This window comes from Lissotriton helveticus, chromosome 4_1, assembly GCF_964261635.1.
Source record: "Lissotriton helveticus chromosome 4_1, aLisHel1.1, whole genome shotgun sequence".
Taxonomy (NCBI): domain Eukaryota; kingdom Metazoa; phylum Chordata; class Amphibia; order Caudata; family Salamandridae; genus Lissotriton; species Lissotriton helveticus.
The window spans coordinates 1,453,008,127-1,453,031,040 of record NC_136063.1 but is presented as its reverse complement, the minus strand read 5'-3'; the positions used below and the strand labels follow the sequence as shown (position 1 = coordinate 1,453,031,040).

General features: G+C 45.7%; 1 protein-coding gene across 1 annotated transcript in view; it reads left to right on the top strand.

Moving 5' to 3' along the window:
* The window catches only part of IRF4 (interferon regulatory factor 4), an 85,226-nt gene that overhangs the window by 5,666 nt on the left and 56,646 nt on the right, over positions 1–22,914 (top strand). The window contains exon 2 of the mRNA XM_078688029.1: positions 11,800–12,034. Within this exon, the coding sequence (XP_078544155.1) occupies positions 11,822–12,034 (213 nt within the window). The 5' untranslated portion in view covers positions 11,800–11,821. The remainder of the gene's footprint in view (positions 1–11,799; positions 12,035–22,914) is intronic.

Here is a 22,914-nt window from a genome sequence, read left to right as displayed (position 1 = left end):
GGGTTGGTGTGGATCTGGAAGTGCAGGTGTTCAGCGGTGGTGAGGGTGTCGTCGGTGTTGGTCGTGATGCGGATGGTGTCTCTGTGGATGATGGCGATGCCTCCTCCGGTCTGGTTGTCGCGGTCCCTCCGGGTGATCTTGTAGCCCTCTGGGATGGCGATGGCGATGTCTGGGGCTGAGGAGGCGTTCATCCAGGTCTCGGTGATGAAGGCAACGTCGGGGGCGGTGGTGTCGAGCAGGTTCCAGAGTTCTACGGCGTGTCTGTGGACGGAGCGGGTGTTGAGCAGGATGCACTTGAGGTGGGTGCTGCTGGAGTTCGGCTTGGCGGGTGCAGGGACGGTCCGGATGCAGGTGAACTTGCAGGCGAGGCAGCTGAAGGGTCCGTGGGTGTGCTTCGGGGCGGCTCGGTGACATCCTGGGATGTGGCCGGTGTTGAGTGCGGTGAGGTCGGCGGCGCTGTAGGTTCGTCGGGTCGGCTTCCGTCGGTGGGGGCCAGGGGTCCTGGCGCTGGTCGCGATCCGGTCGCGGACGGGCGCAGACGGGCTTACCTTTGGCGCGCCTTCGGCGCACAATCGGCGCGCCCGCTGCGCGTCAACGCTGCGCGTTCGCACGGTCGCCATATGAGGCGAAGTGCGCGGGTGGGCGGAGCAGCTGGGAGGCGGGAGCGGGGAGGGAACAGAAGGAGAAAAGGGGCGGGGTCGGCGGTAGTGGCGGGAAGCGGGGGGCGGCGAGGAGGGCGGGAGACAGAGCGGGCAGAGATGACGAAGGGGCAGGCACAGATGAAAAAACAAAGCGCACTTGCTAAACAGGCACAAAAGATTGGAGAACAGCGGGAAAACACTGAACACGGGGAAAAGACTCTGAAACAAGCACAAAGGATTGACAAAAATGCTTAACACGGGGAAAGACTCTGAAACAAGCACAAAGGATTGACAAAAATGCTTAACACGGGGAAAGACTCTGAAACAAGCACAAAGGATTGACAAAAATGCTTAACACGGGGAAAGACAGTCAAGAAAACAGGCACAATTGATCGACAAAACAAAAACAAAACAAACTACAGCCGGGTCGGCCGGCAGCGAGGCAGCTAGGCACAGCGAGGGGGCACACGCAGCAGCTGGTGGCCGTGCGGCGCGGGGGTGTCCCACAAGTGGGTCACACTCACCTGTGTCGCACGGTCGCCTTATGAGGCCAAGTGCGCGGGTGGGCGGAGCAGCTGGGAGGCGGGAGCGGGGAGGGAACAGAAGGAGAAAAGGGGCGGGGTCGGCGGTAGTGGCGGGAAGCGGGGGGCGGCGAGGAGGGCGGGAGACAGAGCGGGCAGAGATGACGAAGGGGCAGGCACAGATGAAAAAACAAAGCGCACTTGCTAAACAGGCACAAAAGATTGGAGAACAGCGGGAAAACACTGAACACGGGGAAAAGACTCTGAAACAAGCACAAAGGATTGACAAAAATGCTTAACACGGGGAAAGACTCTGAAACAAGCACAAAGGATTGACAAAAATGCTTAACACGGGGAAAGACTCTGAAACAAGCACAAAGGATTGACAAAAATGCTTAACACGGGGAAAGACAGTCAAGAAAACAGGCACAATTGATCGACAAAACAAAAACAAAACAAACTACAGCCGGGTCGGCCGGCAGCGAGGCAGCTAGGCACAGCGAGGGGGCACACGCAGCAGCTGGTGGCCGTGCGGCGCGGGGGTGTCCCACAAGTGGGTCACACTCACCTGTGTCGCACGGTCGCCTTATGAGGCCAAGTGCGCGGGTGGGCGGAGCAGCTGGGAGGCGGGAGCGGGGAGGGAACAGAAGGAGAAAAGGGGCGGGGTCGGCGGTAGTGGCGGGAAGCGGGGGGCGGCGAGGAGGGCGGGAGACAGAGCGGGCAGAGATGACGAAGGGGCAGGCACAGATGAAAAAACAAAGCGCACTTGCTAAACAGGCACAAAAGATTGGAGAACAGCGGGAAAACACTGAACACGGGGAAAAGACTCTGAAACAAGCACAAAGGATTGACAAAAATGCTTAACACGGGGAAAGACTCTGAAACAAGCACAAAGGATTGACAAAAATGCTTAACACGGGGAAAGACTCTGAAACAAGCACAAAGGATTGACAAAAATGCTTAACACGGGGAAAGACAGTCAAGAAAACAGGCACAATTGATCGACAAAACAAAAACAAAACAAACTACAGCCGGGTCGGCCGGCAGCGAGGCAGCTAGGCACAGCGAGGGGGCACACGCAGCAGCTGGTGGCCGTGCGGCGCGGGGGTGTCCCACAATTCATCCACCCATCCATCCTTTCACACACCCATCCACCAATTCACTCGCCCATCAGCTGCCCTTTCACTCATCCATCCATCCTTTCACACACCCATCCACACTTTTACCCATCCATCTACCCTTCCACCCATACATCTACCCTCCCACCCATACATCCATCTATTTACCTTTTCTCTCATCCATACTTCCATTCATTCACTCATCCATCCATCCTTTCTTTCATTATCTATCCATTCCCCCTTTCATTCATGCATTCATCCTTTCAGTAATCCATCCAGCCATTCCGTCACTTATTTACTCACCCACCTTTTAACATTATGAGCTGAGCCTTTGTTTGCAGAGTTGCAGGCAGAAGAGTCCCATCAAGAATGAACTACAGCAAGGGGTGGGCTGGTGGAGAGTTCACTATGCCCCTGCACATAGGCAGACTGAAAACGTAGAAGTCATGCATGATGCACAGTGCCAGGATGTGAGGTTACTGTAACATGGTGTTGTTTCCAGGGCTTTAAGCGGTGTAAAAAAACTGGGGGGTCTCTTCAAAGGGGGTGTTTGACGTAATTAAGAGCGCAGCTTAAAACACCTAGGCTAAAAATCTGCGCTTAGCATAGTGTTCCGCCTCACTGGTATTATGTTGTCTCTGTCATTGCATCAGGATATATAATACAGCAAGTATCATTACACATCAACAAGCCAGGACTATTGGCTTTGTCAATGGTTGCTAGTTCCTTAAAAAAAAAAGGAGCAACCATGGCTTTGTTTAATACAATATTGGAAATACTTCAGTTCTAAAATGACAGGACAGTGAGAGAACGATAACCAGTTATTTTTAACTTGTTTTACAGGCTTCTTTGAATGAAGTGTTTTCTAACGTTGCAGCGTGGGCATTTTACTTTTTAATCGTACAGAATGCCCTTCTGTACCCTGAGGCAGGAGGAGGCCGCCACATGGTGTCACACCCCCAGACTGCCCCATTGTCATTCAGTAAGTGGCAATCAGCGGCATAATGAATGACAATGGGCGGGAGGGGCTGCTCTTGTGTTCCTGGAGGAGTGCGAGGCGGCTCCAGCAGCAGGGGTGAGGCCTCTCACAGGGGAGCAGCACTGCTCCCTGTGATGGCCAAAATTACAGATAAAAGGCCCGTGGAATTTACGGACGGTTGGTCACCCTAGTGTGCGCGGCGCCCCTGGCACCTCATTACGGCGCACCGGGGCGCCGCGGCGCACAGTTTGGGAACCACAGGCATGGGCAATGGGTCAGCATAATTAAGCCATTGGTTAACTTTACTTTGAGTGAGTGCATTTTGCTCTTTCACAAGGATCACATCTAGATACAAGCTAGTTCCTTTCAGTGCCAGTATTTTTTTTAATTATAATTACTTTAGTGGGACCTTTGTTTGTAGACCCTATGATAGCAGGAAGCTTCTGATGCAAATTGCATCTCTATCAGATTTCCTGCCAATGCTGTTGTAAATTCCTTTTGGAGTATTTTGCTTTTCAGACTGCTGCTAATTCACAGCATTCCATTCATTCATTCATGCATTCAATCCACCCCTCCCTTCCTTTCTATCTCCCTTCCTCCCTCCCGCCCTTCCTTCTTTCCTTTCTTCAGTGCTAGGTAGTACTATGGTAATGTATGTTTTTGACTGTAGAAAATTATTAGTGTTATTCGTATTGTTTAGATTGATGAGTGCTGGTATATTCCCAAACAATAAAGTTTTACAAAAACCATGACAAACCAAGAATTGCCAGAAAGCTGGTGGCCAGTGCCAAACCTACTGGTTTTGCCAGTGCTTGTTTGGATTGGGAACCAAAATATAAATAGTGACCAGTGTTCCAAAAAATGAATAAATATGTACCCCTGGAGATACTCCTTGAATCAGTGTAAATGTACTACTTTTTAGAATTTACAAACATTGGCAGTAGTAGGTTTGGACAGCTGCGCCAATCCAAGGTTTCCAGGCATACTACTGTCAATAAACATCCAAAAGCTGAATGGAAAAATGCTTGTACATGCCAACATTTTAGAACAGAAAAGGGGGAGATTTTGAAAAAAAGGGGGGAATGCATTTCTGCATTTAACTTCTATTAAAGCAGAGGCAATTTTAGGCGGGAGACAGCTAAAATAAATCAATTTTTTGCTTAAAAAATTCTCCCACCTGAATCTGTTTTGTTGGCATGCATGATAGTCTAACCACTGGCAATCATTCTGAGTAGCATTCCAAACCATTGTTTTTGCCCACTGTGCCACTCTAGACATAGGCCGACCTAAAGCAATTTAGCATTGACTTTATTTCTCATGGAAGCAGTCCATCCCGAACCTTGGTCATTGCACCCCTCCATCCTGAGGCCAACTGCTTTTATAGTTTGAAACATTGACATAACTACGCCTCTGTGCCAGCCTGTCCCTTACTCTGCGAGAACACCACAAGCACATACCTTCTCTTCCTGTGCCAGGCTAGCGCTGAGTCTCCTTCACACACATCTTCAGGGTGCACTGGTTATCCTCACTCAGTCTTTGATGGCTGTGTTAGTCCTATTTTAACATGCCAGTTAATGTGATTACAGATTATCTCACTGCAGTTATTTAACCCCTTGGCCGCGGCGGTAATTCCGCCGTGGCGCTGGGGGGGAGGGGGGGTCGCGCGGCGCCACCATGCTGGTGACGGAACCACGCCATCATGAGCCACGGGCGGGCTGTGCTTTTGACGGCGTGGTTCTGTCACAACTCCGCCCACTAATTATTTCGCCCGCGCAGGCGGGGAATCAGTGCCGCATGGGTGGAGCGGCCGCGGCATGACCGAACCACGCCGTCATGAGCACACGCCACCCGTGGCTCATGACGGCGTGGTTCTGTCACAAGCATGGAAGGGTTTAACAGTGCAGTAGGAGGCATCAGCCTGTAGTGAGATTTTCTTGAGGCAAGGCCGGGGACGTAACATTTAAGCGCCAAAATATGCTGCTTCAATCCACACTGAGTGCTTGGAGAAAAACCTATCTGTACCACCTATTACGATTATGCAAAAGCACTATGTCATTGCTGTCATGGTTGAAAGCAATCTAATATGACCCACACTCGCCGCCATATAGACAGTATCAGGCGCGCAACGCCATAGGGCTCAAAGGTCTTCAGCCTCCCGTTGTGCGTGTCAGCCCAGGCTGAGACAGCTTCCCAGACACACACAGACAGTTCTTGAGCTGCTGTGGGCTGGCTGGTCTGGCGTCTAATCACAGCCGCACCTGAGTATTATACAGGTCTTTAAAATACCATTTACTTGATAACGAGGCTTTGTTGTTTTTGATCCTAGAGCCCCTGCATCTCCACTCTGCCTATTCCTTAAAGTTGTAAATTACTTTTGCTGCCACAGTGTGTGAATTCATGTCCTGAAAAGTAACCTTAGGCTTTGTTTTTTAGCAGTTTTTTACAGCTCAAACTCCACCCGAAGGTATTGAGGCACTTTGCATGAGCACCAGTTACATTATACAAGGAGACACATTGCTGGAAGTATTAGCCCCCCCCCCCGAAAGTTGGCTCTGCATTGCTGGACGTATTACCCCTGCTGAAATTTGGCTCTAGTTGCACCCCTGCACAGTGTTAATATGGAACGTTAAAGTGTCCTAGGTCTACAGGTGTCAAGCCACCCTTTTTCAGCTGATGAGTAGTTTGTTGTTTTTATGAGTTACTCTTGATAAAGCGTACGCCTTATCAATCGAATACCAATGCATCCCTCCTTTTTCCACCACACTTCACCTCACCTCAAGAACATAAACATTTATAGGATCTGTGATGACAATAAGATATGGTTGTTCAAGAAAACAGTTGTGTTGAATACAACAAAGATAATATGTAGTCCCATTAATGTACAAATTGCCAATGACATGTCTCCGTGACTCTTTTGACTGATTATATAAATAACAAATTTCATACAGTTTTTATTTTGATATAGTTGCTTGCAACATGAAAACAAGCATTGTGTCATCAAATGTGCTTTAGATTTTATGTAAATGATAAGTAATAGCATGAAAAAATGCAGTTGCTCTCAAGGGTTTTGTTATATATAACAGGTTGACCAGATAAATAAAGGTATGAGGCGAAACCGCAGAGAAAGTTCATTTTACATCAGCAAGCCCAGCGAGGAATGCTTCAGATCCAAAAAAGACGATATAACAAAGATAGTCACATTGGCTGTGGCACAGAATTCCATAAAATACAATATAACTAAGACATTCAAATGGCATGCCCATGCGTTAAAGGATTGGCATATCTACCTAGACAATATTCAGTTTATTTCGCCCCAGCAAAAGAGGATTTCATTGTTCCCTTGGTGACATATGCAGAGGCCCCTCACATTCATTCTGTTCAAATGTTTCTGCTGATCACCCACATTGACATTTACAGTTGGAAATCTAATAAGACGTCTAAGATCATGATTATTACATGACATTTCCCTGCCCAATAAGAATTTTGGGAAGAGTCTAATTTTGCATAGCTGTGGAAAGCCTCTTATGCATTCCACCATTCAAAGGTTCATAATAAATTGAGCACTCCCCCTGCATGAATTTAAGAACACATCATGGTTAATCTGTTCTCTAACTATAAAAATGCAATGTTTATAAGTATTATTAACACTTTGATTTGCATCTTTTTATTAGACTGGGGTACGGTTGTGTGGGCTGCAGTTTGGTCCATTTGCAACTGGGTTAATGATCGATCCCTGGCTACGCCGTGCGCATTCCTTGATCTTTCACCACGAGTCTCTTCCTCCCTTTACCCTGTCACCTTCTTCTCTGTTTACCTCACTTGCTCATTGTATTCCTCCAGTTCTCTACATCAGGGCAGATGCTGAAATGTTTTTTCTGAAGCACACATGACTGTTTTGATGGGTATTTCTCAAAGTTTAGTGACAGCACTAGTCCAGGTAGCACTTTGCTTGAGGGACATTGAACTGCATGGCAGGTCAGCCTATAATTGCCCAGCCTTTGTCCATGAGGGCCAGATTTTAAAGGCCTCCAGTTTCCAGGAGCCTCATATATCTGTAGCAGCAAACAGTGAGGTAAGTTGGCATAAGATGGCAATAAATGGTGGTGATTACTTTGGAAAGTTAAGATGAACCAGGCCTTCTTGGTTCACCATTGTACACAACTGCTTTAGAGGAACAGAACCATTTTTTTTACTGAAAAGTTAGCTGGGGAATTTGGGGGCCACGTGACTGATCTGCTGACATTTTTGAGATTTGCCTCAACTGACGGCATGCGATGAGTAAGTAGACCATTGAGACGACCCTAGTGTAGGCGTACTTCTGCCACCAGAAACCCACCGAAGATCACACAGCCTCTATCCGGGACACCAGCACTTCCACTCATGAATCATAAACGACTCACTCACTTCTTGGGGCCGATCTACTCATGCTTGCTTCAATAGGGCACATTTCTTCGGAACTGGCCGCGTTAACGGGAAAGGGACTGTGGTGTGTTTCTATCAGTCTTACTCAGTCTTACTCTCCCTTTTTTAATTTCTCGGATCGCTTCAACCCTTGCCTCAAGTCAGAGTAACAGAAACTTTCTTAAGCATCTGTGCCTTCCCTAATCTGCAATCTGACTCTGCCCCCTTTCAGCAGCAGGCAGATTGTATGTACCCTGACCAGTGAACCTTACTAAATTATTGGCCATTCGGACTCTCTTTTTCCATACCAGTCATAACATGCAAGAAGAGTATTGATCTGGGTGGCCATATTGGAGGCCTTTTGCCAGAACTCAGCAGTATGACTGATTTGGCCATTCGGACCACAATGTCTAGAAGGAAGAGCTGGTTGCTCAAGAGATCCTCATCCCATTCAGCTCTTAAAGGAGTTCTAGAGGTTGCACACAGTTTTTATATGGCCAGATATCTGATTTGCTGCTGCAGAGACATATTGCTCTTGGGCACTGGGCAGGCTCAGAATTGTTGGGCTATTTCAGTAGTTTCTCTTCAGAAGTGCCTCAAAAGCATTATGTTTAGAACATTGTATCGTTAAATACAATGGGGCAGATTTACAAGCCCCTTGCGTCATTTTTGTGCCGCTGTTGCGTCACTTTTTGTGATGCAGCAGCAGCATAAAAATGCGGCCCATTTACAACGTGATGCACCTTGGGAGATGCGTCACGTTGTAAAGCCCTGCGTCACATTATACCTGCGTTAGGTATAATTTATGCAGGATGCGTGTTCCAATGCAAAAAAGCCTCGTAGAAGTGAAGCAGTGAAATCTAACAGATTTCACGGCGCCATTTCTGGGACGCCACTGTGTCAAATTCTTACGCCTGCTTGAAGCAGGCGTGAGGAATGACGCAGTACAATGAGGATAGGTCTCCCCCTGCATCGCTGGAGGTGCGTCGTGCTTGCGACACAAGTCCAGCAATGTGTGATTTTTGCATCAACAGATGCCACAGAATTTCTGACGCATCTGTCATTCCTTGTGCCATGGTGCCCCATATTGTAGATACCGCGCATCCATAGTGGCACAAGGATTTGTAATGGTGGCGCAGGGAAAGTTACGCATCTTTCTTGTAAATCTGCCCCAATATTTAGAAAACTCTTGTGGGCTGAAAGCCTCCCCAAATCTTCTAGGAGAGAGTTAGACTTGGTGCAGGCTGATGGTGAAACACTTTCAAGGTTTGTCCTTACCTCCAAATCCAGGCTTTCTCATAAAATATGAGTAAAAAACAGATTGATAAGGGTGAATTCGGATAACATTGCAGAAGAAGGATCCCCTAGTCACAGCAACTAAAAACGCAGTCAAGTCTGCGCAAGACAATTCTCTGGAGTTGAACGTCAAGCAAAAATTTCCCACAAGCTCTATTCAAGTTTGCTTCAATCATATTCTCAGACCTGGTAAAACCCAAATGTCTGTGGTCTCCCCAAATGGCGTCCCCTTTTCTAAACTACCCACAAGGCTCTCTGTCTTTGGATCACGGTTACTGAAAAAGTTTCAGTAGGTTATGTGCTACTGGCTTGAAGTAAGAGTTCACTGTAGTTGTTACGATGCATCTGAAATGCTTTGGTCTCAGACTGTGGGGCTCATTTATCAACATTTCGCGCAGGGCAGTGCTGCAATCCACCTTGCAGCACTGCATGAAAAGAAAAGGACAGGAATGCTCCATATTTAACATCAGATGGCACATTCCTGTCCTTTCCTGTGCTGCCTAGAGCCAACGTGTGCCCCCGTGCACTGTGGTGCAAGAGTGCCTGCGTTGCAGACAGGATTGTTTTTGTGCAGGTAGGGACACCTTCCTGCATATTCCTCCGAGTCATTTTCCTCTTTCTAGAAAGAGGGAAAAACGAGGAGAAATAAGGATATTTCTCTTTTTCACGCTTAACCTGGGGAGGCGTAGTATTTTTACGCATTCCCAGGTCTACCGGTAATGGTAAATCTGGAAATGCACCAAAATCCATGGATGGATGCGTGGAAACACCCATGCTCCACCCATGGGACGCCTCCGTGGGGCAGAGTCTCGCAAGGCAGCAATTTGCACTGCTTAGCTTTACTCTAAATTTATCAAACCATGCAGGGCCACGCAAGGTGGCTTTGAGCGGCTTGATAAATCTGACTTAGTAGTTGCGTCACTCTTGCGCGGCACAAGGGCGACGCAACTCATTGATAAATCTGCCTCTGTGTGTACCTGGTAAAATATTAGGCACCATCAAGGTTTCCCCATGTGAAATTCTGAGAAAGCTGCTAGTCGTCACACTCACTGCGCTTCTCTGGTCTCCATGTGCAGCGCAATATGTCGTTAGAGGCGGCAGACCCGGAAGCTGAGATCGGCCGTGGACCAGGGTTCGATTCCCCGCCTCGGCGGGTCTCGGGCTCAAAAATTCCACGGACTCGACAATTCTCGCTCCGGTGCCTACTCGACTCACTGGGTCACACTCTGCGACTCTGGGCAATAGCTTGCTTAATCTCCACTACGGCCCCTCGCGGCGGGATGCCTGGCTTTCACCTTGTGGATACCCTGCCGGGGTATCTCACAGGGGAATACCAGGACGGGTTCCCTAAGCAAGCGCTTAGATACCGGGTCGGTGATTTGCGCTATATAAATACATTTACATTTACATCCTTCTTCCTTATTCAGTGCTTTGCTCTGACTGAAGTCCAAAGTGATGCGTCGCACGTCCATACAACTCCTCTAATTTAAACACATGTTTTTGTAAAGATGTAAATAATGTTAACGATACAGATGAAACACAACCTTGGTTTTCAATCTCAGAATCTGTGGAGCAGCACATGGTGAAAGTGCTTGCACTTAAGCGGTAAAGTTGTGCTTAGTTGACTGCATGATAAGCTTTGTACAAAGTGCAATGCTGCTGATGGATAAAATCCAAAGATCTCTGGTGCATAAAGCTCTTTATCGGACAGGTCCAGAGTACTTTCAAAAGTTGTTTCCCTGCCATACACCAGGGCGTACACTCAGATCAGGTTCAGCTAAATTAGTAGCCGTCCCCAGAATAAATAAGGCAAGATGGGGCGGCAGGAGCTTTTATATATGGCACAAACATGGGAGCCCCCAAGGCAGTGGTAGAAAAGATACCTGTTGTAGCTATAGGGAAATCTTCCCTTTAGCCAGCTGTTGCAAACCAAATATATCAAGTCAACTCCTTTTTAACAGAAAATAAATAATAGAATGAACAGTCTGAATCTAACGGCCACATGCATCATTGTTGGTATTTGCGATTCCTAAATTGCGAAAATTAACGATTCGCAATTTAGAAATCGCAAATACCTATGCATTAAAAATTCGTATTTTTATTTGCGATTCCTTATTTTTCCTTATTTGCGATTCCCAATTTTGCGAATCGCAAATAAGGAATCCCTTAACATTGATTCCTATGGGCCTAGAGGCCCATAGGAATCAATTGGAAGGCATTCTCATTTTGCGATTCGCAATTAAGGAATCGCAAAATGAGAATGCAATATCAAGGGTGCAGGGGGGGTCCAAAGGACCCCCCCTGCACCTCTGAAATGTACCTGAAAGTGCTTTTTTCACACACACATGCCCAAAGGGCATGTGTGTGTTTAAAATGAAACTTTCAAAAATGCACTTTAGTGCATTTTTGAAAGTTTTCTAAAATTACCATGAAGGTTAACTTCATGGTAATTTACCACTTCTAATTTGCGAATTCGCATTTTTTTTAAAATCATGCATTGCATTTAAGAAATCGCAAAAATGCGATTTCTTAAATGCAATCGCAATTTGAGAAATCGCAAAAAAATTGCGATTTCTTAAATTGCGAAAATAGCAAAAAGCTTCATGCATCCCAAAAATGGGATTTGCATTCGCAAACGGCCGAATTTTGCGATTCGCACCGTTTGCGAATGCAAAAACCCTTAATGCATGTGGGCCTAAGTTCTTCAAAGTAGCTTTTAAAATTTGAGCACTCTCTTTGTGTAGAGAATACATGTTTGCGTACCCGGAAAGCCAGGAAGGCATTTCCAGGCTTGCACTCTAGTGAGTGGCAATTGATGACTTGTGCTTCTTGCCCCTCTCCAGGCTTCAGCTGTGTCACACTGAGATGCACCAGGAGGTTTCAGGATGTGGGATGCCTTCACCGGTGAGCAGCTGCGGTGGCAATGGTAAGCTGCGCCAGTGGCTCATTGATCAGATCGACTGCGGGAAGTACCCGGGCTTGGTGTGGGAGAACGATGAGAAGAGCATCTTCCGGATCCCCTGGAAGCACGCAGGCAAGCAGGACTACAACAGAGACGAAGATGCGGCACTCTTCAAGGTACCAGAGAAAGTGTGGAGATGGAGCTGAAGACACAAATCTCTCATGCTCCATGCAATTTTATTACTCATTCTTGAAAGTCCTCAACTTGGTGTTGTATGGTGGGGTTAAACTAACGAGTTGGCTTGACTGCAGAGCTCCACAGGAATTTTCTTCCCAATGGCAGGGACAGTGGGCCAGGAGCACTCTTCCTCTTCATGATGACTAGTACCTAGGTGTGTGTGTGTGTGTGTGTGAGTGTGCATATATGTGTGTGTATATGTAACAGAAGCACATGCCAATCTATCTAGGTGGACAGCGCCACAGGAAATCTCTTTTCTGCACACTTAATCATTTCTACCCACTTGGACCACTTTGCACTCCACGTAAGAGAACAACCTTATGTGCAATGCTTCAGTCCTTATATTCTAAAGATACAGAGAGACAACTCAGAGTCTCTCAGAAGAGCGCCTGCATAATCTTATGTATATAGGGACACTTTAGATGCAGTACACAGTCACTTCCTGGAAAATCTGTTGCTAAACGGGAGGGATTAGCGTAGTCTATGATGGGGGCATTGCCATAATGTCTTAGGTGAATAACCAGCTGAGAGGGAAATCAAGGTGCCGGCCTTGATGATAATGCTTTACCTTGAGTTCAACTGGGAATGCCTTATCAGAAGCATTAGAAGGTCACCTGGATGGCAGGAGCGAGATTGTTCACAATAGGAAAGTTAGTTTAGGCCTAGAGGTTCATAGGTCATTCTTTTATTATGGGAGGATCTATTAGTATGAATGTAAAAAGCAATCCTTGACTGTTCCAACTTGGTTAGGAGGTACATTTCAGGAGATAACACAAGGCCAGTTTGGCGGAGGGGGCGGGGAGGGATACATTTGCCTTGTAACCAGCCATGTTTATAATTCCTTATTCATTCTGGGTAAATTCCAGTGATTTCAGGTACACTTGAAATTTTTGGCCCATACGGGCTAACGTCAGTGATGAGACCAATTTGACTGGATGGCCAAAGACCACATCAGTGAATTGTCTGATAAACTATCCATCATGGTGGATTGGGGAGGGGGCTGGATATACAATTATTACTGTAAGCATAACCTTGCGGGAGGTAAGACATTTTACCAGAATGTACTGATAGGAAATAAAGTTAGAGTTTCAGTAGGACAGATGTAGTTTTTATATGATCACTAGTACAATTTCCCATGCCACACATTGAGAGCCCTTTCCAGGCGAAGAGGTTTGGTTTGTAGCCTGTGGTCTTGCTTCAATTATGTCACGACCAGAACGATCTCCTAGTGTGCATGTGTCCAGAAAGTCCAAATGGATGTGTAGGTACTGCGCATGCACTAGATAGCATGCCTTTTAATTGGAGCGGGGTTGGGTGATGGAGAATGGAAATCTGCTTTAGGTGATGGACCATGAGACATATCAAGTTGTTTATGATTTTAATGAAGGTCTATTTCTTCTCTGGGTATAGTTGAGTTTGAAGGATGAAATGCAAGCATGGATTTTAAATCATAAGTGATTGTGAAGAGAAAAAGGGGAACGTTCCTGTAAATACTGTTCACCCATCGGTGCCTGGGCCAGAACTGAGCCCAAACAAGGACAGACGAGCTTGGAAGGTACTTGTAAGAACCTCTGTGTGTTACAATATAGGACGAGGAAGAGTATGGGAGTCTGTCCTTTCTATATTGATGAGGGGGAGCTTTCCATTAACAGTTACTACAAGGAGTTCCAGTGGGTAAACAAATGTACCCATGGCCAAATAGGGTTTATCTACAGAGTAACCCGACTTAAACACACATGACATCTCCCCACTGTGTTCACCACTGCATTATACTCCTTACCTGAAATGATCACTTAAGTTATCCCATGACGAAAATGTCAATTTTTGGGAATGGTTTAAGAGCGTACTTCCAAAAGAATATGATGATGCCATGTGTTTATGGATTGCAGTGTACAATACTTTGTGAAACCATTGTGAGCAAAGCATACATGTCTGATTTCTGTGTTAGAATACAATTTCCCTGAAAGAAACTCCCTGCACTTGCAGAATCTGGTTGAGTGAAGCTGCATACATGCCAGATAGGGACTGGGCTCTAAGATTAAACAATAGTTCTCTAAAGATTCAGTTAGCTAGGTTTAAACATTGCTAGACTAAATGTATTTAAAGTTAATGTGAGAACAGATACAAACAGCTCAGCCAATCAATCAATCAATCAAACATATTTTTGTAAGAGGAAGTAACAATACAGAAATAAAGTGCTGCGTGCTCGTAGTGACCCCACAAAAGTACAAAATGTCATAGCTGTGTGTATAGAAAAAGTGCAAATGACCAAGAGACAACACATTACCAGTTATTATCACAGTACATCTAAAGATGCATAATATGTCCTTGGTCTAAATACACAAGCCTATGTTCAAACTTAATATTAATTTGTAGAGACTTCATCCGGATGCCTCGATTAACAATCCAAGGGCATCCGCTCTGAAAAATGCTCTATGATAGTATGGAATGAATACTGGGAATTGGCTCAGAAAGCTGTTTCGTTTGAGAGTTGATGGGCTGCAATGCCTGGCTGAACAGTGGGGAAAGGTGATTATTCCGTTTTTGCCCAAGGTACTGGTGCAGTACTGGTGCAGATGGGATGATGGAACCATCGACTTTCGAGGGATTGTGCTTTTTTAGGTTTTATTGTAACAATATTTGTATGCATTTAGTAAAATATAATGTAATTGTGTCTGTTTCAATTTCTGTTTGGAACTGTTTCTTTTCTGAAACTATGATTGCCTAGTTCCTGACTTTGGTGGTCCATATACATATAATATATATATTTGATGTTTTTATATTCTCAAGTTGCCCTCACACTTCTTTACCTTTGGCACTGCCAGGCGTAGCAGAAGAGCGGCACCCGAAGCCTGGGCATTGCAGGCTTTACTGAACCAGTGTAGGCATGTTTGGTAGTTATAGCAATACCACAATGCATTAGAAGGGCATTGCCAGAGTGTGAAAGAATTCAGTGCTACAGAGGGAACAGCTGCACTACAGACTCCATATTACATCAGGATTCCTTTAGCAGACCCCAGACAAGAGTTAGGAATGGAAACAATCCCAAAAGACATCCGATCAGCTAGCTTATTTATGGTTCCTGTGTAGCAGTGGTTACCACATCAGCACCCGGCATGTGCCAGGTCCTTCTTGTCCATGCGACAGGGACGCGTGGCCAGAGGGTGACTCAAGCCATATACCTCCTTCTGAAGATCTCTCAGTCACCTATGCCTTGGAGTTGAGTGTTTTCTTTAAAGCCAAGGACTTATAATTGTTTGCTAATGACAGGATCATTAAACTACTAATACAATGATGCAAAACCATGAAACCACTTTCCTTGCTTTTCCATCATGGGTGATGGTAAACAAAGTGGCACACCTATGTTCTTGGGGACCCGTTTGCGGCTGGCTAGCACTGTGATTGACTCATGCTAGCATTGTGTGATTTGTAGAGCTACTTTGTACGCACTTGTGTTTTAGGGAATCAATTTGCGGGGATGAAACACACTCTGCACTCTTTGAATATCCACTATATGCATAGTTTAAGAAAATGCAACAACTCTTGTTCTGTTCAATCCCGATTTAATGCTCTGTTACTATAATGTCTGTGTCAGTGCCTAGGATATGCATTTTTTTTCTGCAGCAGCAAATATTCGAATATGCACATCAGAAAACTGTGTTCCAAAAGAAGCATTGAGTGTACTGGAATAAATAGTTGTTGCACAGGAGACATAGAGCCTGTCTGACGCCTTGCATCCAAATGCAACAATGCTCCTAATGAATCTTGTATGAAGAGAACCAACACTGTATATATTTTAAAAAGCTGAAAAGATGTCATAGGAGATAAAATGGCTCCCCCCCCCGCCCGTGAATATTCAGTACGAGACTATAAGGGACGGCACTGATCACCTTTGGTTTTTCTTTGTTCGCCCTAAGTTGGCAGGGTATGCTCAGACGTGGGTCCCTTGCTCACTTTGCCACTGGAGTCAAGCAAGCCCGGCTGAAGACGGCTGTAATGCCAGAAACCGGTCCTGGGAAGCTTGATTCCGATCCAAGGAAGACATGGCTTGGCAGTTCGGGCTGGACTATTCCCATGAGGCACAGGGTCAGACTGATTTGCATATGGCCATGTCTGAACTTGGGTGGCTGAGTGAGCTAAAGAACGGTGATGGATTAAACCCAGATCAGTTGACTGGGGGTGAGTGTTTGTATTGTCAACGCTCCGTCCATCATCACCTTTGGTTTTTCTTTGTGAATTATATTCCTCTTTCTGCCTCAAATACTCATCTCTTAAATTTCTCCACAAAAGGGGTGATTTCAGCACTGTGCTTAGTCACATAACTTCAGGGAATGACTATCCCGAGTTAGATCCATGCCTCGTCCAACTAACTTTCTTATACTTTCTGGCTGGCGTCAGATGAGCCAATAGACCCTCTGATGAGAAAACTAAAAGCCACAGAACATGAATATTGCCTGGCATCAGATGGTTGTTGCATAGGTTCCTCATCTTGCCTGCTCTTTGTTTACTCCCTTTTTTCGATGACTCATTATCAAAAGGGATTGTAGCAACAACGCTGAAAACCCCCAGTTAAAACCCTTTTGAACGATCCCACTGTCTACCCTGCACATCCAAGTAACTAGAAGCCCGTTGCTGACCTTCCAGATGTCTGCAAACTCTTGGAGAATGAAATGGACGATCAGCTGTGAAAACATTTTGCGATTCAAAATATCCTTAATCACAAACCTGCAAATCTAGAGTAAGACCTAGTACGGGAGGTGTAATGCTAAATTTATTTATTTATTTATTTTATTTGCGGGTTTGTATCGCGCTCGAATCGACTCCCGAAGGAGTATCTCTGCGCCCTAGGAACACAGCAAGACACAGTCAGAGGGGAACCAGACGAAAATGGACTAGTTTTGAAACAGAAAGGTTTTGAGTTGCTTTCTAAACAGCAGATGTTCTGAGCACTGTCTGAGAGCTATAGGGAGCTTGTTCCATAGCGATGGCCCAACCACAGAAAGAGGTCTGCCTCCGTGCCTGGCCTTCTTCGCACGGGGCACACATAATATGAATTGGTTGCTTGACCTAAGGGAGCGTGCAGAGGCGTAGGGTATACATTTATTTTTCAGATATGCAGGACCTAGTCCGTTTAAGCTCTTGTGAATTAGACAACATGTCTTAAACTTCGTCCTCTGCCGGACCGACAGCCAATGCAGTTTGTCCAGGAGAGGTTTGGACGCAGTTCGGGGGGGGGGGCGTTCAAGACCAGGCGGGCCGCAGTGTTCTGGATCACTTGGAGTTTGGCTAATACTCCCTCGTTTACAGATAGTAGCAAGCCATTACAGTAATCAATACGGCTAAGGACAAGGGCCTGAACCAATGTTTTCCTGATCGAGTCTGGAAGTATAGGGAAGACTTTGCGTAGTAGGCTTATCACGTGGAAGCATGAGCCCACAATATAATTGCTATGTTGTTTCAGTGAAAGCTCCTGATCTAGGCGGACTCCTAAGTTCTTTACGATCTGTTTGGGTTCAGGGACTGGTCCCAGATCATGTGGCCACAAATCTGGGGTCCAGAGGATTTTTGCCTCCCCGAACAACATGAGTTCGGTCTAGCTTACATTACACTGCAGGCAGTTAGATGACATCCACTGAGCCACAGCTTTCATGCCCTGAGAAAAGGAGTTTTTACCCTCGGTGGTGAGAGATTTAAAGGGAAAAAGGAGCTGTGTGTCATCCGCGTAAGACACAGGGATGAAACCATATGCTCGCATAATTCCAGCCAGGGGTGCCACGTAGATATTAAAGAGAGTCGGGCTCAAACAAGAGCCCTGTGGCACCCCTTTAAAAATCTCTACCTCCACCGAGCGATAGGCACCCATGGTGACGCATTGGGTGCGGATGGATAAGAAGCTCCTTAGCCAGGTAAGAGCCTTGTTCTCTAGACCGATGCTTGCCAGTCGATTTGTCAAGATGTTGTGTGACACAGTGTGGAACGCCGCCGGCAGGTCTAGTAGTACCAGGATGACTGAGTGGCCTCTATCCTAATACATATGTTGGTCGTCTGTGACTGACATCAGGGTTGACTCTGTGCTGTGTTTGGGCCTAAAACCGGATTGTGAGTAATCCAGCCCTCCTGCCTGTTCAATATAGATGGATAGGTGGCGATTCACATGTTTTTCAGTGAGTTTTCCTAGGAATGGTTGCAGGGATATCGGTCTAAGATTGGACAGGTCTGTCCATGGAATTGTGGAGTTTTTCCTAATGGGTCTTACCAGAGCCTTTTTCCACCCCCTGGGGACCTCACCTGTGCTCAGGGAAAGATTTACCAATCTCTAAATCCCAGGACCTAGTTCTTTAACAAGCATAGGCATAATTCTTGCTGGGATAGTGTCATCTGGACACCCGCTCTTGATTTGCGTGGTTAAAGATACAACCTCTTCTAATGAGATAGGAGGAAATATGCCTAGGGTGTGCGTGGTAGCGTTAGGTTCTTCCTTAATTTGTGGTTGGGAATTATCTCCACAAAAGGACAGGTTGGAGCTAATGATTTTCTCATGGATCTGTCAGAAGTGTACCTGAAATCCAGAGGTTCTCCGTGGAAGCAGATGACTTGAAGGGAGGCTCCCAGCTGATATTTCCAAATTCCCCCACCTCCCTGGACCCGGATTTCTCCAAGGCCAGGAAAAAAGGGGAAAGGGGAAGTGGATAGACAAACAAGAGAGATGGCCACACAGGTGTCTTCTGACTCTTCTCTACTGCTAGTCACACCTAAAACATTAAGAACATCATTAATACAGTTCCCATAACTACTGACCTTCTTGCACGCTACTCTCCCTCAAGACCAAACTCATACCTTAGGATTGTGTGGAGTTAGCTCTCTCTTAGAATGTCCAAAATAGATATCTGTTGTTTGAGAATTTAGTAGCACTCTCAGTACGGTGACTGGTTGTCTTTATGAAGAAGATTTGGCGGTAAACAGCAGTATTAACTATATGCATACAATTGAATACCCCTATCTACTTAGTTTCATTGTAGTCTGTCACAAGTGCTGGCTGATGAAAATGAGAAAACCTTGGCAACTACAGTTCCTGACATTACTTGACTCCTTGCTATATCTGTAGTACAAAGGACAGAACTGCTCTGACTCTCTCTTTCTGGAACCTACTCGATAGAATAGACAAACAATGGCTGTTGCTTCTCAATGGCTTTAGTCTTTCACACGGAAGTCTCAAAAGCTGAATCAAATGTCTTTTATCACAAAGGGAATTCAAAAGGAAACCTCCTACTTGTGGTCTTGGCGAATATCTGGATACTCTCAGGAATAACGAACCACTGGACTCCCACTTCTTACTAGAAGCACGAAGACACTCTGAAGGGGTTCGAAGAGGAACAGACTCGAACTCAGCTCCAAACTTGTGTGAGACGAAGAGACGAACTCCAATGCGGAAAAAACCCTCAGAACTCGAAATCCGCTATTGGTAACTGAATGAGACGAGACGTCTCAATAAACGGAGAATGAGGTTTCTTGATTACCAATCACCTCGCACTGACAGGAAGTGCTGAACACTTAAGAAAATGCGGAGGAAAGACGCGCTATAGAAAAGCGCATCCGTCCGCCAGAAAATGACAGTTGAAGTGCGCAGTGCTAGGTACGCGAGCGCACAAAATGGCCGACAGTCAGCTGGCCGCTAGAACGCTGACCTAAAGGGTAGAACGGCACAACCAGGAACCACCCAGAACCTAAGTAGCCCACTGTTGAGCCACCCGCTGACGCCAACTGCACAAGGATAGAATTGGAGCCAAACCTGGAATCAAAGGACATTTTAGTGTAACAGGATTAGTTAGACTTGAACCAGATTGGACTCTGACAGTACCCCCCACTAAAGCCCCCTCTCTAGGCTTCTGCGGATAAGTCTTGTGGAATTCTGCCACCAATCTAGGAGCATGAACATTGGAACTTGGCTCCCAAGAACGGTCCTCAGGGCCAAAGCCTTTCCAATCAATCAAATAGTACAGTCTGTTCTTTCTCAATTTGGAGTCCAGAATTCTTTTCACCTCTAACTCTTCTGCTGACTCTACTTGTACTGCTGAAGGAGACGAATCACATCTCAGATTAGATGGGTTTTGCTTGATCAAGGAGACATGAAAGGTTGGATGGATTTTCATTGACTTGGAAGGGCTATTTTTACACTAACTGGGTTAATCATGCGATCTACGGGGAATGGACCTACATATCGTGGTTGAAACTTTCGATTACCTACTAATTTCATGTGACGGGTAGAAATCTAAACCAAATCCCCAGCCTTAAAAATCGGACTCTCCCTCCGTTTCTTATCTGCTTGTTTCTTATATCCAGATTTTGCTTTAGAGAGATTGAGAGAAGCAGACTGATATGTTTTCTGCAAATTCTGAATCACCTCCTCAGCAGCTGGGACCTCTAACTCTTCCTTGCCAACAAACATGTTGGGATGTCTACCAGAGTTTAGAAAGAATGGGGAGAAACCAGTTACTGAATGTACTGAGTTATTGTAAGCGAACTCCGCTGTGCTTAGTAAAGAAGGCCACTCTCCTTCTTGATCCATCAAATACAGACGAAGATACTGCTCCAAATCTTGGTTTACTCTTTCCGTCTGTCCATCTGTCTCCGGATGGAAACTGGTGGACAGACGCGAATCCACTCCCAACCCTTTTAGAAAGGACCTCCAAAATCTAGAAATGAACTGGGAACCCCGGTCTGAAATAACTATTTTAGGAATCCCATGTAACCTGACGATATGCTGAACAAACAAGGAGGCCAATTGTGGAGCTGTAGGTAATGACTTTAAAGGGATAAAGTGACTCATTTTTGAAAATTGATCAACCACCACCCAAATCACTGAGTACCCTTGACTGGAAGGCAAATCCACAATAAAATCCATTGAAATGGTGTGCCAAGGGGACGGTGCCGAGGGCAGAGGCATGAGTAGACCCTGTGGAGTTTGCCTAGAACTTTTTCCCTTTACACACTGCTCACAAGTGGCTACATGCTGTCTCACCTGAGTTTCCATGCCAGGCCAAAAAAAGGTTCTCTTCACCAATTCCAAGGTCTTAACACCACCCTTGTGTCCTACCAATGGATGATCATGAAGAAGGCGAATGACTTCTTTCTGCAATTCCTCACTAGGCACGAACATTTTTCCTTGAATGTAAGGCGTCTGATCTCTGACTTCTCGATCCGGACCTTCTTCTAGCCAGTTACGGAATTTTTCCCCTCGAAAATCTTCTCTGATTCGATTTCCCAATTCATCCTCAACCACAGTTGCAGCGACTTTTTCACGAGGAATGATATATCCTTTAGGAACCTCCTCTACCTCACCTTCAACACTGAGACGAGACAAGGCGTCAGCCTTTCCATTTGCAGAACCAGGTTTGTAGGTCAAGACAAAATCGAAATCTGCGAAGAAAAGAGACCACCGCAATTGGCGAGGGGTGAGGGTTCGAGCAGATTTTAAAAATTGCAGATTTCGATGGTCTGTAAATACAGTAACCACATGTCTTGCGCCCAGTAAATAGTGTCTCCAGACCTGAAAGGCGTCTTTTACCGCCAACAATTCCTTGTCGGCAATTGAATAATTGACTTCTGCCGGGGACAATTTCCGAGAATGGTATGCCACTGGATGTAACTGGCCAGTCTGCTTATGGCGTTGAGAAAGGATCCCTCCTACGGCTAGATTGGATGCATCAGCTTCGATGAAGAAGGGTTCTTTCAGATCCGGATGTTGAAGAACTGGTGCGGATACAAAAGCTTCCTTTAAAGTTTGAAAGGCTTCTTCAGATTCTTGTCTCCAAACAAATCGCTCATTCTTCTTCAAAAGCCGAGTAATTGGACTCACTTTCCCAGAAAAATTCTGGATGAACCTTCGATAGAAATTGGCAAATCCCAAAAAGCTTTGTATTTCTTTCACAGATCTCGGAGCTGGCCATGATCTAATTGCTTGCAGCTTGGAATCATCCATATAAACTCCATTTGGAGACAAAATAAATCCCAGGAATTCTACTTTTGAAGAATGGAAAACACATTTTTCCAATTTCACGAACAGATGATGCTCCAGCAAGCGTTCCAAAATAACTCGAACATGACCAACATGCTCCTCCAAACTGTTGGAAAAAATGAGAATATCATCGATGTAGACCACTGCGAAACGGTCCAAAAATTCTCGAAGAACATCGTTGACAAAATGCTGAAAGGCAGCTGGGGCGTTGCATAATCCAAATGGCATGACTTGATATTAAAATAACCCCAACCGCGTTCGAAATGCCGTCTTCCATTCCTCTCCCTCTGCCATTCGCACAAGGTGATACGCACCTCTAAGATCTAGTTTGGTATAAATGCAAGCATCTTTCACTTGATCTAAAAGTTCAGAAATTAGAGGTAACGGATAGCGATTCTTCTTGGTCACCAGATTCAATGCCCTATAATCAATACAAGTTCTCAAGGACCCATCCTTCTTCGGAATGAAGAAGAGGGGGGAAGACACTGGTGACTGGGAGGGCCGAATGAAACCACTAGCTACATTTTGCTCGATGTAATCTTTCAGATGCTGATTTTCGGGTTCCGATAAGGCATATATACGGCTGCAGGGTAAGGTAGCTCCAGGCTCCAGTTCAATTCGACAGTCATAATCTCTATGAGGCGGTAGCTTTTTGGCTTCTTGTTCATTAAACACCTCAGCGAGGTCTCGATATTCTTGCGGTATCTCTGGAACTTCTACAGCACAAATCATCTGAACTTGCTCTGCCAAACTTGATGACAAGGTGGCCTGTACCCCTTCAGCTTGCTCATGAAAGCAATGCTC